The sequence below is a fragment of the Schistocerca piceifrons genome, chromosome 2 (assembly GCF_021461385.2).
Source record: "Schistocerca piceifrons isolate TAMUIC-IGC-003096 chromosome 2, iqSchPice1.1, whole genome shotgun sequence".
Taxonomy (NCBI): domain Eukaryota; kingdom Metazoa; phylum Arthropoda; class Insecta; order Orthoptera; family Acrididae; genus Schistocerca; species Schistocerca piceifrons.
The window spans coordinates 123,463,260-123,482,571 of NC_060139.1; the positions used below are offsets into that span (position 1 = coordinate 123,463,260).

Below are 19,312 nucleotides of genomic sequence, written 5' to 3' on the forward strand. Positions count from 1 at the left end.
GGAATATCGGCTGTACAGAGGTTGGCTGTGATCCAAAAACCGTTCGGAAGAGAACGCGTATCACAGGCTGCTGTCTAGAGTTGGTACAAGTGCTTCAAAGACGGAAGAGAGCGTCCAGAAGACGAACCATTAGCAGGGGTCCCTTCAACGTCCAGAAACGAGGCCTGTGAACCTGTACGTGATGTGTTGAACAACAACGGCGGTTAAGTGTTCAAATGGTCGCAGACCACGTGGGAATCGATAAAGTGACTGTGCAAAAGGTCAGGCTAGTGGGGACAGGCATTGCCGCCTGCTGGAAGCTGCGTAACGGCAACCACCAATCCACACGTACTTCGTGGCCAACGACAGCCTGGCATCGCAAAACTTCACCGGCCCCATGCAGTCTTGATTTAGCCTTGGCTGACGTCATTCTGAAGACAGCACTCTATGGACGTCATGAGACCGCACTAGAAGTCATTGTCGTTTCGACGAGTCGCTTGAAGGACATTCCGAAAATAAACTTCCAGGGCACATTCCAAGCTTGGAAAACTCTTAGGCGGAAATGTATTGAACATAAAGCCAATTGAGTCTTGGGCATCGATACAGTTCTTGCCGAATTTATACTAATTATTTTCTGTACAAAACCATGCAGCTGTTGGATAAACATCTAATCTCAGTGCGGCGTACAGGTGCATTAAAATATTCAACAGTAACTCCCCCACAGTCGTGATTCTTTAAAGAATCGAAGTCCCATGTTTAAAACAGCGTCAAACTTCTGATTACTTTTTTAAGTGTTGGAAGTACTTAAGTGCTCTCTTTCTCAAATATTAGATGAATATAATGTCGATAATTTGATCATCATGACCTATGCTGTCTAAAGACATACACACAGTTTTTGGGTTAAATACGTGACTTGTTGTGTTACATCTTCAACGTAAGATTCTACCTTTCAGCGAGTAGGTTAAGAGCTTTTTAAATTCGGTCGGTAATTAATGAAGTACTGAAAATAAAATTTTTGTTGCCCCCTGGAAGCCGTTAGCTAGATAACCTGCAACTGGTCCCGGGTGACTGATTTAGGCATGTAGTGGTATGGTTTGATAGGTGTCTGATACCACTTCTATCATTGGTCGGCAGCCCACGACCCGTCAAACCATTTCGTTCGGCTCACATAGACATCAGTGTTTGGCTTATAATGTCTGCCAAAGAGAACTTTTAAGAACTGGTGAGGACGACAACACAGTCCCGTTTACGCCTGAGAAGTAGCAACATTATTGTTAAGTGGTGCGCTGCCGCACACGCCTACAGTGTCGACCTGGCTACTTCCAAAATTATAGAAGTAATTTTTTAATAATTAGTGATTAAATAGCCACTTAAATAAAGTATTTACTTTTGGGTTAATTATCATTGTTTTCATTTACTTTGCTATTGAATACGAACCTGATTAAATAGCCACTTAAATAAAGTATCCCCTGTTAGGCCTGGTCCCACACAATTGGACAACATTCTAAGATGGATCGCACGAGCGCTTTGTAAGCAAAGACTGCATCCAGTCGCCGGCCGCGGTGGTCTAGCGGTTCTAGGCGCGCAGTCCGGAACCGCGCGACTGCTACGGTCGCAGGTTCGAATCCTGCCTCGGGCATGGATGTGTGTGATGTCCTTAGGTTAGTTAGGTTTAAGTCGTTCTAAGTTCTAGGGGACTGATGACCTCAGATGTTAAGTCCCATAGTGCTCAGAGCCACTGCATCCAGTGTCGATGAAAATCGTCGGTGTGTTTCCCGGTACAGACAAAATGATTTTTACAGCGGAATTTTACTTGCCCATTCGATTAAGCTGTCTCATATTAGTCTAGTCCGATACTCTTTTTGTCGAAACGAATATCGGACTAGAATAATTTGGGAGAGCTCTGTGGAATAGCTACGTAAAATGGCGGCATAAAAATAGTTTTGTTTATAACGGGAAAGAAATCGGCGGTTTCTGTTCACACTTCAGGTTGCGTGAAAGACGTGACCAGTAGTAATTGTTTCTGCTGGCTCCAGCTACACAATGCAAAAATGAATTGCAAATATCTGCCGAAATACCACATAAAATATGACGCTTAGGAGAGAAACCCGGTGTATTGTGCTCTTGAAATACACCTCATGAAATGCTGCTATATACTGGCTACATAAGGAAAGCCTAGAATTTTTTCCAGAAGATGACTGCAGTCACGATCACCAAGAAATTCCAGTTAAAAATATGGAAGTGAGATACCCAACAGAGTGAGATGGACAGCACTGATAAGTGCCGAAGTGTTGATGCCGGAAAAGTTGGAAATGCATCATTCCAGACTCAATTGGAGTATGGTGGTTATTTTGATGGGACTCGACCCCACAATCAGGTCTCAAAAAGAAGTGCAGTTACTGTGGTGTCACCGCCAGACACCACACTTGCTAGGTGGTAGCCTTTTAAATCGGCCGCTGTCCGCTAGTATACGACGGACCCGCGTGTCGCCAGTGTCAGTAATTGCAGACCGAGCGCCGCCACACGGCAGGTCTAGAGAGACGTACTAGCACTCGCCCCAGTTGTACGGACGACTTAGCTAGCGATGCAACAATGACGAAGCCTCGCTCATTTGCAGTGAAGATAGTTAGAATAGCCTTCAGCTAAGTCAATGGCTACGACCTAGCAAGGCGCCATTAACAGTATATTGCATGTATCTAAAGAGTCTAACTTGTATCGCCAAGAGCGATGTACACCAATGATGGATTAAAGTTAATTATTCCAGCAGCTACGTACTTTTCTTTATAGCATTCATTACGTATCCTGTTTCAGACCTCACGCCAGCCTGCGTGAGCTTATAGCGTGTATTTCGGCTTCCTCAAACAACACGGTGTTGGCACTTCTGCCGACACTTCAGTTACCACTTGAGGTAAAGGCTAAACTCTGACACTTAGACGATTACTAGCATTAGATTAGTGTCACACTATTACTCCTAAGATTTATTCAGTGTGAAACCTAACTTCTTTCAATTTGCTTGACGTCCATTTGTCAGTACCAATAACTGTCGCTCAAAGTGCAGCACTGGTTGTTACACTATCAGAACCTGAGCTACACATAGAGAGCCGCAAAAAAGTCGAAATATCCGTAGCATGCAGATACGGAGTCCAGGGACACAAGACTCGTGGTTCCCAAGTGTACGACCCCCACAGCAGCAGTGAGGACTCAGTCCACATATCCTCCCTTTATCTGGTCTTTCTTGTTTTGTTTATCTTTCGGTTAAAGTTTGGTATTATTGACAAAGTGACTAACTTTACTATTGTCTCCATGCAGAAGTAACGTCAGGACCAATTACATCAAAAATACTTTCAAATTTTTGTATGTATATTAGATTCGATAGTAATAGGCTGCTTAGTATATAAGTGAAGTTGTTAGTAAAATATTGTACACTGAAACTAGGTCGTGTAATCGAATTGTAGTTGTATGCTATGCTTGTATTAAATATTATGGACTAAGATTGTACATTTGTCTCTCATTTACGGAGTAACATTCCATCATAGCCTATCGCAGAAAGTGTTTTTTGCAGGAAATAAAGAAATTTAAAAATCGCCTACATTGAACAGTTAGGCGTGAAACATTACCGGTTTAACAGCACTTGCGTAAAGTCATCGTCACAAAAATATTCCTTGTCTCGTAAAGACAGGCAACGGTGGTACTTGTTCCCAGCGTTGTCACGGGTTCGTTTTTCTATTTCACGATTTGGCAATTATTTCATTTTAGCTTTTGTGTCGGAAATACTTAGGCCGCAAACAGCTGTCGGTGCACTTTTAGAGAGGAACTCGCATGCTCCATCAGTTCGACTCTTCTTAATTTTCTTCGAGTTTTATACTGTTTTCGCTAACCGTGTGTCGTGCTTTCTGAGGAGGCGGTGGCTAGAAAGAGCCCGACATTTGCTTAAACGAGCTTGAAAGCCGCCTGTAGAAAGGGACCGAGCTGGCCGATGTACTAAACGAATGGCGGTTAATTCGAGGCACGAAGTCGATCTGGATCTGCGCGTTAAGATTTACCAGGAGGTATAAACTAGCGTCCCCCATATGTACAGTAATCTACACTGCAATCTATGTCAAATACATCTCATACGTATTGTTTAACACTTGTCACAATAAACGCGTATACGAAACAGCTGCAGCAGCTATTCAGTTGAAGAGTAAGCTACAGTAACTAACCTCACCACTTCATAAAGATATACATCTACTCTGTACATTGATTAGTACGCTGCTAAAGAGGAGCATAGTCTTATTTCATTACTGTAGTTCGCACAGTTTCTTTCCTCTGTATGTACTTTTTCCTTTCGTAACAACAAAATCCGTAATCGAAAGTTGATTGGTTGTTACGATCACAGCTAGTCACAGGTTTGTTACCACGTAACTGCTTTCTGTGGGAGTTTCCATCGTTAACTGCTTCGCACCTATGATTTCTTTATATCTCGAATCGTTCTTAAGAGCAAGGATGCGACTGTAGAAGCGTATTTTATCGTTGTCGTATGTGAAAAAATTAACGGATGTCGAAGATTTTGTTTAATTTTCCTAGGACACTTACAAGGGAACCTCCCCATCGCACCCCCCTCAGATTTAGTTATAAGTTGGCACAGTGGATAGGCCTTGATAAACTGAACACAGATCAATTGAGAAAACAGGAAGAAGTTGTGTGGAACTGTGAAAAAATAAGCAAAATAAACAAACTGAGTAGTCCATGGGCAACATAAGCAACATAATGGACAGTGCAAGGTTAGGAGCGCCGTGGTCCCGTGGTAGCGTGAGCAGCTGCGGAACTAGAGGTCCTCGGTTCAAGACTCCTCTCGACTGAAAATTTTACTTTCTTTATTTTTGCATAGTTATTATCTGTCCGTTCGTTCATTGACATCTCTGTTCACTGTAATAAATTTAGTGTCTGTGTTTTGCGACCGCTTCGCAAAACCGTGCGATTAGTAGACGAAAGGACGTGCCTCTCCAATGGGAACAGAAAACATTTGATCGCAAGGTCATAGGTCAACTGATTCCTCCACAGGAAAACACATCTGATATATTCTATACGACACTGGCGACGGCATGTGCGTCATATGACAGGAATATGTTGTCGACTCACCTAACTTGTACACTTGGCGAATGGGTAAAAATATTCTTCTACCTTGCCCGATTTAGGTTTTCTTGTGGATGTGATAATCACTCCCAAAAAAGTGATGAAAACATAAGAGTTTGTCACATAAATTGAAAATAAAAAAATTAAATTTTTCACTCGATGGAAGATTTGAACTATGGACCTTTCGTTCCGCAGCTACTCACGTTACCACGAGACCACGGCGCTCCGGCTTTCCTATTGTCCATAATGTTGCATATCCTCCCTTGAACTACTCAGTTTGTATATTTTACTTATTTCTTCACAGTTCCACACAACTTCTTCCTGTTTTCTCAATTGATCTGTGTTCAGTTTTTCAAGGCATATCCACTGTGCCAACTTATAACTAAATCTGAGGGGGGTGTGATGGGGAGGTTCCCTTGTTAGTACAGTCCATTCTGCCATTCATCCTCGAAGAAGTGTGCCATTTCGATCTCGTTCAGTGTCTGCTTAATTCCCTTATTACCACGGAGGAAGCAGTATGGAGCGAGCTGGATGCCTTATTAATATTGTTATTTCAAGTACTATTTGCAGAACTACGCCGCTATGAACTTAAGAACTGATTACGACATTGGTTCTGTGTGTGTGTTTGCAGGCACTGGTACGTTCGGGCGCGTCTGCCTGTGTCGTGAGAAGTCGACCGGCAAGTACGGCGCCATGAAGATCCTCGCCATTGGCGACGTCATTCGGCTCAAGCAGGTGGAGCACGTCAAGAACGAGAAGAACATCCTGCAGGAGGTCCGGCACCCCTTCATCATCAGCCTGTGAGTACCACAGCGTGCATTTTTCCTATACGTATATGATCCTTCAGTCAACATTTAGAATATCTACAAACTCACCTCTGGGGTCCATCTGATTTTTGTTGCCAGTATAATTATGTTTATGTGTGAACCGTGGATTTACTTTCAAAATCTTTTCTTAAAGAATTTACTTTATTTGCTAGCGATTCATCAAGAACATTAACACATTCAAACACACTGTGAGCGTGGAAGTAGTTGCTAGGGGGTAACTGATGAAAACAAATTTCTTTCAACAAATGGAAATTTTATTCCTAAAAACCCTTTCTCTTTTAAAAAAAAACTTTTTTTTTTTGACAGTATGAGCTTTTGGGCTGAGAACCTTGCCGCTCCCTTTTAACACGGCCGTAGTAACGACCGCTCACAACAACCTCTGAAAGACTACACTGGTGCAAATCTGCAACACACGAGATTACTTTAAACTAAAAATTTTTAACAACTCGTGCTAACACACAAACTATGCATCCCGTGGAAGGATGGAAATGGTACAAAACACTCACATTAAAAAACATTACTTGCCACAGAAACTGCAACTTGTTTTTAAAAGAAAAGCTCTTACTGTGGAAGGGTGGTAACTTTATATACTAAAATGACCATTTAAATAAAAACCCATGAAATGCAGTCTTACATAAAATGTACAAACATGCTGTAGATGACACATATGCCGCCGCTCAAGATGATAGGCAAGAGAAAAACATATTTCAGGAATTCTGCCTTTACACCTTAAGCAATAAATTCGTTAAGACCGAATCCGACAAACATGACAGAGGCAGCTATTAACGCATGGCAGATTGACAGGGCGATTACCGAACAACCCGAACCGCAGATTGCTCTAACCCGCCCCTACTGCACAAGGGACAAACGGACCACCCAATTCATAAATAACCATCTTCCCGCGGGTGGGCAAACGGAGAAGAATGGTGGGACGACCGTAAAACCAAGCGTCTGGTGACCTCACCAAGAAAACAAGTAGAATTTAACAAGTTCAAATGGCTCTGAGCACTATGCGACTTAACTTCTGAGGTCATCAGTCGCCTAGAACTTCGAACTAATTAAACCTAGCTAACTTAAGGACATCACACACATCCATGCCCGAGGCAGGATTCTAACCTGCGACCGTAGCGGTCGCTCGGTTCCAGACTGTAGCGCCTAGAACCGCACGGCCACTCCGGCCGGCGAATTTAACAAGTAAATGAAACAACATATCTCCCATCACTTAACTTCTAATAAACTGCGATTTCTGGCGAAGACATGGCGCAGCACCCCCAACGCTCTCCCGAACCGTCCGCTACCAGCCGCTTCAACGGACGCAGGAAGGCGCGCCGATCTCCCGTCTCACGGCGTCGCAGCTCGCACCGGCCAGCCTGATGTCGTGGTTTGACTCCTGTTGCTCTCGTGTCGGCCGCGAAGCCACTACCCCTTTTTATGTGGCGCGGCCCACTGGACTCACGTGGGGACCTCAAGTGAGCCGACGCTCAAGGCGGACAAGTCATCCTGTGTCTCAGTGCGCGACCGACCAACGGATCGATCCAACCGCCAATGACCGTTGCCCGACCAACTCGAGCAGACTGGTGGGCTAACGCGCAGACTCAGATGCAGGAACTCAGCCCCGATCGGGCGACCACTAGCTGAGTTCTGTTACTGGCGGAGTGGCAACACTCTCATTATCTGGCTTTAAAGTTCGATCCAAACGACAGACATACTAGCACTCCGACGACAGACAGACACTAACTGCCGCACAAATGCGAGCGAGAGACAGACCAGCAACTGTTGGCGCGAGACTGGCCCAGCCTCACTCCGACTGACCAACTGCCACTGACGCCCCTATAGCGCCCCTTAAATGCACGTGAACAGGCAATCTTTCCCCTTTTCCACCAGAGGGAGACACCAAAGTTGCGATTGCCACAGAGGCACCACCGCCAGAAACGGAGGGCGACTGCTTCACACTACGCGCTGCGGCGCGCTCTTCAAAAGAGCAAATTTTACCATGGCTCAACGTGGTGAATAATGTTACCCCAATTGATGTTTCATTCCCCCTTCTTCCCTGCGCGCCGCGCCTTCCTGCATTATTCACGTATTCAATTGATTGTCGCCAGTAGTTAGTGTTGTAGAAGTATCTGAAAAGATCATATTTTTGTTTTGTTATGTTGAAGTTGCTGTTTCCAGTTTTACGTTTGTAATTGATTGGTAATAATACTCACATACTCACATGATGTAGTCAAAATGTTCAGCTTCTTGAAGAGATCTCTACAGTGAGGTCGTTTACTCTTTCTTCCTTATTATTTATGCGGCCCTTATCTGTAGTTTGGCAACGGCCTTGCCGCAGTGGATACACCGGTTCCCGTCAGATCACCGAAGTTAAGCTCTTTCGGGCGTGGCCGGCATTTGGATGGGTGACCATCCAGGCCCCTTGCGCTGTTGCCATTTTTCGGGGTGCACTCAGCCTCATGATGCCAATTGAGGAGCTACTCGACCGAATAGTAGCGGCTCCGGTCAAAGAAAACGGTCATAACGACCGGGAGAGCGGTGTGCTGCCCACACGCCCCTCCTATCCGCATCCTCACCTGATGATACGGCGGTCGGATGGTCCCGATGGGCCACTTGTGGCCTGAAGACGGAGTGCTTTTTATGTGTAGCTTGAAAACTCCGTTCATGTTCTGTAAATTTATTACACACAAAAGACTTCCATTGCTAAGAACGGGCCTACGTACAGGTTTTCTGGTGGCTACATATTAAGTTTTTATATAAAATGAAACAGTAACATTTCTCTACAAATCGACATATTGTTTCTCAAAATATTCACCTTTAAAATTTATTCAGTTTTGCATGCTGTTGTGGAAACATTTTTCCACACGATGTTCGTACCTCAGAAGCATGTTTTCAAAGGATTCAACAGCTGCTTGAAGTGATACGCACTATCTGACCGGAAGTATCGGGACACCAGTTGGTGCACATTAACATAAGAGTGTTCCCATCCTTCTCCGTCGTGACGCCTTGGACACGGCTTGGGGCACTTTCAATGCGGTCTCTTCATGGCTATGGAAGAGCGGCACCCCGTTCGTGATAAAGAGCCGAAGGTAGTGAAGTTGGTCGCTGAGATCAGGGGGGAAGTCGACTCTCCGACTCATCCCAAAAGTGTGCCATTGGGGTCAGGTTGGGACTCTATGGAGAACAACATTCCTGGAATGGACTGGCGTGTCCAGACTGTAGACTCACAGGTGCTGCTTCATGAGAAGATGCGTTGTCATGCTGATACAATCATCGACTCCAAACAGTTCCTCTGCTGTATGCAATGCGCTATACTGCGGAATGTGTTCATATGGTTCAAATGGCTCTGAGCACTATGGGACTTAACTACTGAGGTCATCAGTCCCCTAGAACTTAGAACTACTTAAACCTAACTAACCTAAGGACATCACACACATCCATGCCCGAGGCAGGATTCGAACCTGCGACCGTAGCGGTCACGCGGTTCCAAACTGACGCACTTAGCACCGCACGGCCACACCCGCCGGCGAATGTGTTCATATCCTTTCGCATTTAGCTTTCTTCGACGCAACAAGAGGACCACACCCTAACTTCGAAAAATACTCCCATACCGCGACACCATCTCCTCTATACTTCACTGTGGCCATGGCAGCAGATGGCGTACCCCTTTTCCGTGATGGCAGATGACATTCTTCAGGCATTCGCCGAACCAGAACCCTGCTCGACTGATGTACCCATTCTTTTTAACTCACTATGGACATTCATTGTGCTAACTGGACTGCTATTAGCACTTCGGGACTAGAGTGATTCATTCCGCTGATTTCATGCGAGTTTCTACGACAGCTCCCGTGATGCTAGAGGTCCCTGACCGTCATTGCATGAGGTCTGCCTGGTCTCGGATTAGCTGTGATTGTTCCTTCGCGTTCCCGTTTCACTATCACATACCAACAGTCGACTTGGGAAGATTTGTAAGGGCTGAATTATCCTTGATGGATGTGTTACTCGGGTGATATAAAATGACTCGTCCATGTTCTCCTGTCGGACCCGTTCTGCGGTTATTGCTTCTCTAACGACAGCACAGTACTCCCTACGTTCTTTTATACTGCCGGGCCCGCCTCTCGTGGCTTCTAGCGGCCAGTTTCGCATTACATAGGGGTGCCCTGATACATCTGGTCGCATAGTCTCTCTCTCTCTCTCTCTCTCTCTCTCTCTCTCTCTCTCTCTCTCTCTCCCTCTCCCCACCCCTCCTCCAATCCTCCCCTCCCCCTTCCCTTCAATCATCCCTCAGTGCATTTGTTACTTGACATTACGGAAAAAACCTCTCAGGGGCCGCAAGACATTATTCATGTGTTTTTTCTTCGTCAAATAATGAGTTTCGTAACGCGCCATGTGGGAGCTGGCATTGTCATTATGAAGGATGCAGCGCTTTAGGTTTTTTTGCCGGATTTCAACGAAGATTTGCAACAAAGAAGTGGTTCTAAGCCATTCAGAATTAACTGTTATTCGAACTCTAAGGGAAGGCGTCCACCGAGGTGACGATGGCAAAAAATCTGACACATGGCGTGACAAAAGGCACGCATCTAACTGTTGCTTCAGATGCAACAAATTCAGTCGATCCTGAGTTAAATATTCATTTTTTTATGGTCTTATGGAGAAATGTCCATCTATTTACCATCACAGCTTTGATGAATACAGCGAAACTAGAACTATATAGGGTGGTTTTCTCTAAAACAAGTTTGCTAATGTTTTCACTGATTTGCTGCATTTAATGTAATACCACATTTCGGAATGCAGCAACATAAACACTTAGTTTTGCCAAGACAATGTTTTACTTGGACTAAGAAAGAACATACAGAACAGATTTCTGAAATCCATAGTATGTCGCTTTTGGTTTTTCTGGGTTCTGATGTGAGTTCTCTACAGTGTGATCCATATTGTGCTGCACAGATAACTTCGAGCATTCACCATTATGAAACACACAAACAGCTTGAAGTATCACATAGATTTCATTCCTATCACAATTAACTGAACTATCCAAGGTCCGGAACTTCGACACTAATATACCAAAATAAGATTATAGAGACCTTCCTCTACATGATTCGTAATTAAACCTGCACCTATGATTGGTAATTAAATGTGCACCTTTCAAGAGCTAATTGTCTGCAAGTATATGGTGTTCATTCGCAGCAAAATAATGAGATTTCGCGCGAAAAGTTGTTACGGTACGGGGCGAACACATTCAAATTACCAAAAGAACTTACTTGCAACATTCTTCCAGCGTTGTTGCGGCCATTCTTTGCACGGAAGGAAAACCTCTATAATTACAAAATATTGAACCAGATTCATCAGGAGCTTTAACTCTGATGTGCTTTCCGTCTAAGCTACGGATCATTTCGGTAGATTCCATAGTTCCTAGTAACGATCAGCTGTTTTCTTCCAGATTACTTGAGTTGTGGTTGGTAAATTTACAGACTGCAAATATTCTCATATTAACTTTGACGGTTGAGCCACAGTCACCTCAAATAGCACTGTATCCTCAGAAAAAAGCTGGGAAAACGGGATACACATTCAACTCTTTTAATAACTTACGGACACAGCCTTCGTACACATTAGTATTCCAGTAAGGATGTACCCAACAACTACTTTCAGGCTTTTCTTGATTAACATTAATTATGTGTACTGAAGCTAGAAACCATCCATCGTCCAAAGGAGGCATGGTGCTGCGTTGCTAACAACACATCACTTCTGTTGCCGTCGAGCCACATGCATGCGGCGCCACTACCTTTTACCTGCCATGCCACGCGTCACGTCACTCCACACATCACGCTGGTGGTCGCCCCCGACCAAAGCAGTGGTCACTACATGTCCAGAGTAACCAACCAACCAAACAATCGATCCTTCTCGTGGAAACACTTGGGTTCATGTTTTAACCATCAGGCTGTTGATAGCTTCTTAGAATTCAGCTTGTATAAATACACTAATAAGAAAAGTGAAGTCCCTAGAAGACATGACAAGTAGAATGGCCACCAGAGTGCATTTGTGTTGTTGGTGTTTAGTGTTGTTGGTTCAAAACTGGTTCAAATGGCTCTGAGCACTATGGGACTCAACTGCTGTGGTCATCAGTCCCCTAGAACTTAGAACTACTTAAACCTAACTAACCTAAGGACATCACACACATCCATGCCCGAGGCAGGATTCGAACCTGCGACCGTAGCAGTCGCACGGTTCCTGACTGCACGCCTAGAACCGCGAGACCACCGCGGCCGGCGGTGTTGTTGGTGTTTAGTGTTGTTGGTGTTTAGTGTTGTTGGTGTTTAGTGTTGTTGGTGTTTAGTGTTGTTGGTGTTTAGTGTTGTTGGTGTTTAGTGTTGTTGGTGTTTAGTGTTGTTGGTGTTTAGTGTTGTTGGTGTTTAGTGTTGTTGGTGTTTAGTGTTGTTGGTGTTTAGTGTTGTTGGTGTTTAGTGTTGTTGGTGTTTAGTGTTGTTGGTGTTTAGTGTTGTTAGCAGGCCTGGTGTGGTATATAAGGGGAGTGAATGACGTCGGATGTTGAGTGATCACTTTGTAGGACACGGAGATGCTGCATCCTCGGTGACACATCACAATCAGCATGTGGCAGTGTTTCGAAGTGGGCCCATTGTAGGTCTCCATTTATCTGGCTGGTCATATCGTGGAATATGCTGACTTGAGGCATTTGGCCACATGTTGGACTGCATGGGAACATCAGGAAGCGCATACTCGTCCTCAAGGGTTCAGTCGATCAGAGGAGAGACCACAATATCGTGCACTAAGCACCTTCATTGTCGCTCCACATCTGCGCCTCCACTTCCTGGAACATTCTGTGAAATCCTGCACCATTAGTTGGAGACTTTAAGCAGTCGGACTAGGGAATTAACGCCCAATGCTTACACTGCCGTTAACACCACAACACAATTGGCTGCGTTTGGAATGGTGCGTTACTGGGAAGCATAGACTACTAATGTCGTCGCATTGTATTCAGTGAAGAACCGCTGTTCTACATTGCCCCAGAAGTCCAACGTCAGTGAGTATGTCGGCGACCTGAGGAGAGGTCCCATCCTTCCAATATTATGGGGAGGCACAGCTGCGTTACTCCAGGCGTGGGTATGACTTCAGATCAAAGATTATGATAATTGACGAAATTATGAGCCTTGTTTGTTATCCAGCATGTGACAGTATCGTGGTGACATTTTCCAGCAGGTCAATACTAGTTCACACATGGCACGTATCTCTACACAGCTCTCTATATACTGTCTGCGTGATATTGAGGCTCTCTCGTTTTGACCGAGCGAGGTGGCGCAGTGGTTAGACACTGGACTCGCATTTGGGAGGACGACGGTTCAATCCCGCGTCCGGCCATCCTGATTTAGGTTTTCCGTGATTTCCCTAAATCACTCCAGGCAAATGCCGGGATGGTTCCTCTGAAAGGGCACGGCCGACTTCCTTCCCTAATCCGATGAGACCGATGACCTCTCTCGTTTACAAGATCCTGAGATCGGTCGCCGTTAGAACCTGTGGATGACGAGATACGACGTAGACACCGTCCCTGTGCTAATGTCCAGGATATAAAGGCCAAGTTAGAACCGCCGCTGTGGGCCAACTTGTCTGAGGAGAGTAAACAATGGCTTCCCATCCGAATGGGTGCATGCATCCAGCCAGACATGGTGCTACACCCTACTGATAAGTAGGCTTACACTGCCAAGTTCTTTGCAAATTTCACTCGATTTTGTAATCACTCGAATAACGTTACGTATCCTCTCAACCCGTTAAGTTTCATTCTGCTTCTTCCTCCTCTTATGGGTGCTTCACTTTTTATACCGGATTGTACATATTTCCAAATTTTATTACTCCACTCTCTCCTTCGACCCTCACCATCTCCACCTCCTCCTACCCCCTCTATCCATCTCCTCTTCCACCTTCAGTCAGTCCATCTTCACTTCCTCTTTTCTCCTTCTGTCCATCTCCTATTCTTATCTTCATCTGTCCATTTGCTACTACGCCTCTCTGTCCATCTCCTCCTCTCTAATGTTTCTCTCCTCCTCTGTCATGTTTGTGTCCATATTCTACTCTCTTTCTGTCCATGTTTTCCTCCCTTCCTCCTCCTCTCTTCACGGTACCAACCCCAACCCCAATAGGTGGCCACTGCTTCTTGCCACCACAGTATTTCTTTCCACATAGTAAGTAATATGTATACCAAGTTTGGTCGAAATCGAAAAAAAAAATTTCAAATGTGTGTGAAATCTTAACTGCTAAGGTCATTAGTTGGTTGGTTGTTTCGGGGAAGGAGACCAGACAGCGAGGTCATCGGTCTCATCGGATTAGGGAAGGACGGGGAAGGAAGTCAGCCGTCCCCTTTGAAAGGAACCATCCCGGCATTTGCCTGGAGTGATTTAGGGAAATCACAGAAAACCTAAATCAGGATGGCCGGACGCGGGCTTGAACCGTCGTCCTCCCGAATGCGAGTCCATAAGGTCATTAGTCTCTAAGCTTACACACTACGTAACCTAAATTATCCTAAGGACAAACACATACACCCATGCCCGAGGGAGGACTCGAACCACCGCCGGCACCAGCCGCACAGTCCATGACTGCAGCGCCTAGACCGCTCGGCTAATCCCGCGCGGCGGTTGAAATCGATTCAGGGATATAGTAGTAGTAATAGTAGTCTACCGTTGCCGTCCGTAATTGCGAAACTGTTGCCAGTACGATGTGCATTGACCGACCTCTCCATTACTCTCATAAATGTTCGATGGGTCTTACGTCGGGCGATCTGGGCGATCATTTGCTCGAATGGTCAGGAATGTTCTGCAAACCAGTTGCGAACAATTGTGACCCGGTGACATGGCGTATTGTCATCCATAAAAAATCCATCGTTGTTTGGGATCATGGAGTCCATGAGTGGCTGAAAATGGACTCAAAGTAGCCGGACCTAAACATTTACAGTCAGTGATCGGTTCTGTTGGACCAGAGGATGCACTTCATTTCATATAACCACATCCCACACCATTCTGGAGCCTCCACCAGCTTTCTCAGTGTCTTGTTGAGAACATAGGTGCCGGCCGGTGTGACCAAGCGGTTAAAGGCGCTACAGTCTGGAACCGCGTGGCCGCTACGGTCGCAGGTTCGAATCCTGCCTCGGGCATGGATGTGTGTGATGTCCTTAGCTTAGTTAGGTTTAAGTAGTTCTAAGTTCTAGGGGACTGATGATCTTAGAAGTTAAGTCCCATAGTGCTCAGAGCCATGTGAACCATTTTTGAACCAGAACATAGGACCATAGCTTTGTGGGATCTGGACCACACTCGAACACTACCATCAGCTCTCACCAACTGGAATCGGGACTCATCTGACTGGGGCAAGGTTTTCCTGTCGTCTATGGTCCAACCGATATAGTCACGAACCCAGGAGAGGTGTTGCAGGCTATCTTGTGCTGCCAGCAAAGGCACTGGCGTCGGTCCTCTGCGGACGCACTATAGCCCATTCACGCCAAGTTTCGCTGCGCTGTCCTAACGGATACGTTCGTCTTACGGCCAAAATTGATTTCTGCTGCTATTTTATGCAACGTTGCTTGTCTGTTATCACTGACAACTCTACGCAAACGCTGCTGCTCTTAATAGTGTCCGTGGTGAGAGGTAACGCCCGAAACCTAATATTCTCGACGCACTCTTGACACTGTGGTTCACGGAATATTGAATTCTTACAGACGTCCGATACGGCATGTCCCATGTCTACCTCAAACTATCATTCCGTGTCAGTCTGTTAATTCCCGCTGCGCGGCCATAATCACGTTGGATACGTCTTCACATGAATCATCTGAGTACAAATAAGAGCACCACCATTGCACTGCCCTTTTATAACTTGGGTACACGATACCACTGCCATCTGTAAATTCATGTGCATATCTCTGTCCTACGACTTCTGCCACCTCAGTTTATTTCGTATAATGATTGAAGCGATTTCATAAATTCACTGTAGCTCCATTCATTGACATATGTTCACGACACACTACAGATACGTAGAAAAACTCATAAAGTTTTGTTCGGCTGAAGCCGCACTTCAGGTTTCTGCCGCCAGAGCGCTCGAGAGCGCAGAGAGACAAAATGGCGAGAGGAGCCGAGAAAGCATATGTCGTGCTTGAAATGCACTCACATCAGTCAGTCATAACAGTGCAACGACACTTCAGGACGAAGTTCAATAAAGATCCACAAACTGCTAACTCCATTCGGCGATGGTACGCGCAGTTTAAAGCTTCTGGATGCCTCTGTAAGGGGAAATCAACGGGTCGGCCTGCAGTGAGCGAAGAAACGGTTGACCGCGTGCGGGCAAGTTTCACGCGTAGTCGCGGAAGTCGACGAATAAAGCAAGCAGGGAGCTAAACGTACCACAGCCGACGGTTTGGAAAATCTTACGGAAAAGGCTAAAGCAGAAGCATTTCTTAAACAGGAGATTGGAAAACCGATGGATCGGTCTTGGTGGAGATCATGATCAACAATTTGTCATGGCCTCCACGCTCTCCCGACTTAACCCCATGCGATTTCTTTCTGTGGGGTTATGTGAAAGATTCAGTGTTTAAACCTCCTCTACCAAGAAACGTGCCAGAACTGCGAGCTCGCATCAACGATGCTTTCGAACTCATTGATGGGGACATGCTGCGCCGAGTGTGGGAGGAACTTCATTATCGGCTTGATGTCTGCGGAATCACTAAAGGGGCACATATCTAACATTTGTGAATGCCTAAAAAAACTTTTTGAGTTTTTGTATGTGTGCAAAGCATTGTGAAAATATCTCAAATAATAAAGTTATTGTAGAGCTGTGAAATCGCTTCAATCATTTGTAATAACCCTGTACAGTGTACTAGCTGACAAACTCGCATAGCCCAGATAGTCATTTTCCCAGTTTCTATTAGAAACGAAACAAAAAATGAACTATTTCTGTAGTGTAATATCGAAAAAACTTCAGTTGCATGGATTCGTGTAAAGGCCTTAGACATTATGAAGCAATCGTACAAGGAAATATACTTGTGTACATGATGCCTAAGTGTAGTATGCAAATCAAGGAACATAGTGTACAAAATGCAAATTCTGTGCAACGTTCATTTAACTGAGAACTTGATTACTAGCAGTGTTTCTAAAACGATGGGTGTAGCTGCTTCGCCTGTCTACAATGCGATTTTGTTAAGGTCTCAATAGCAACATATCTTCATAGCTCTGTATACAGCTGTTATTTTCGCCTACAGCCGCTTGCACTTCGCAGTTGAAAACTGTCAGGTGTCAGGGATTTCCTCAAGTAGACTGGAGTGTACGAGTATCTTAGAACTGTGGTACCATGATATAATTTTTTAGATGCATTTAACGACATATGTGGACGTTTACTGCGAAACTTGTTACGAATGGTTAGTAGCAGAGAAGTAATAAACTAAAGCGTCATGCCTGAGGCGTCACTTTAACTGCATGAACAGCGAAAATATAGTAAGCGTTAAACTTTTTACATTTTATAATATTGTGGGGGTTGCCAGCGAGAAAAAATTGGTTTGAAATTAGATATAAAGTTAGTTCCAAGTTACTAAGTTCTCTCATTCTCAAATACTGGATGAATAAATTATGAGTACTCGCGCGTTGTGGACTACGCGTCTACCCCTTTGATAGGTTCGGGGTGTTTCAAAAATGACCGGTATATTTGAAACGGCAATAAAAACTAAACGAGCAGCGATAGAAATACACCGTTTGTTGCAATATGCTTGGGACAACAGTACATTTTCAGGCACACAAACTTTCGAAATTACAGTAGTTACAATTTTCAACAACAGATGGCGCTGCGGTCTGGGAAACTCTATAGTACGATATTTTCCACATATCCACCATGCGTAGCAATAATATGGCGTAGTCTCTGAATGAAATTACCCGAAACCTTTGACAACGTGTCTGGCGGAATGGCTTCACATGCAGATGAGATGTACTGCTTCAGCTGTTCAATTGTTTCTGGATTCTGGCGGTACACCTGGTCTTTCAAGTGTCCCCACAGAAAGAAATCACAGGGGTTCATGTCTGGCGAATAGGGAGGCCAATCCACGCCGCCTCCTGTATGTTTCGGATAGCCCAAAGCAATCACACGATCATCGAAATATTCATTCAGGAAATTAAAGACGTCGGCCGTGCGATGTGGCCGGCATAAACCACGAGGTGTTTGCAGTGTCGTCTAAGGCAGTTTGTACCGCCACAAATTCACGAAGAATGTCCAGATAGCGTGATGCAGTAATCGTTTCGGATCTGAAAAATGGGCCAATGATTCCTTTGGAAGAAATGGCGGCCCAGACCAGTACTTTTTGAGGATGCAGGGACGATGGGACTGCAACATGGGGCTTTTCGGTTCCCCATATGCGCCAGTTCTGTTTATTGACGAAGCCGTCCAGGTAAAAATAAGCTTCGTCAGTAAACCAAATGCTGCCCACATGCATATCGCCGTCATCAATCCTGTGCACTATATCGTTATTGAATGTCTCTCGTGCAGCAATGGTAGCGGCGCTGAGGGGTTGCCGCGTTTGAATTTTGTATGGATAGAGGTGTAAACTCTGGCGCATGAGACGATACGTGGACGTTGGCGTCATTTGGACCGCAGCTGCAACACGGCGAACGGAAACCCGAGGCCGCTGTCGGATCACCTGCTGCACTAGCTGCGCGTTGCCCTCTGTGGTTGCCGTACGCGGTCGCCCTACCTTTCCAGCACGTTCATCCGTCACATTCCCAGTCCGTTGAAATTTTTCAAACAGATCCTTTATTGTATCGCTTTTCGGTCCTTTGGTTACATTAAACCTCCGTTGAAAACTTCGTCTTGTTGCAACAACACTGTGCTCTAGGCGGTGGAATTGCAACACCAGAAAAATCCCCTGTTCTAAGGAATAAACCATGTTGTCTACAGCACACTTGCACGTTGTGAACAGCACACCCTTACAGCAGAAAGACGACGTACAGAATGGCGCACCCACAGACTGCGTTGTCTTCTATATCTTTCACATCACTTGCAGCGCCATCTGTTGTTGAAAATTGTAACTACTGTAATTTCGAAAGTTTGTCCGCCTGAAAATGTACTGTTGTCCCAAGCATATTGCAACAAACGGTGTATTTCTATTGCTGCTCGTTTAGTTTTTATTGCCGTTTCAAATATACCGGTCATTTTTGAAACACCCTGTAGATGGGTTTTACTTCCACGCCGATTCTTCTAGGCAGTAAGTGATGTATAGCAAGTTTGGTTGAAATCGGTCCAGTGATTGAGGAAGAGGTGCAGACCATGTATACATAAATCTTTAAAATATGTGTGGATTACGGTGTATACAGATTTTTCATTTCCTCAGTCGAATTTTTTTAAGCAATTTCTTACACTTATGTAAC

At 45.0% G+C, this 19,312-nt stretch overlaps 1 protein-coding gene and 1 pseudogene across 1 annotated transcript in view; both read left to right on the forward strand.

The window, feature by feature from the left end:
• LOC124776414 (cAMP-dependent protein kinase catalytic subunit 3-like) overlaps positions 1 to 19,312 on the forward strand; it is a 303,144-nt gene that overhangs the window by 256,453 nt on the left and 27,379 nt on the right. The window contains exon 2 of the mRNA XM_047251402.1: positions 5,726 to 5,894. Within this exon, the coding sequence (XP_047107358.1) occupies positions 5,726 to 5,894 (169 nt within the window). The remainder of the gene's footprint in view (positions 1 to 5,725; positions 5,895 to 19,312) is intronic.
• On the forward strand, positions 8,235 to 8,351 carry LOC124778333 (annotated as a pseudogene).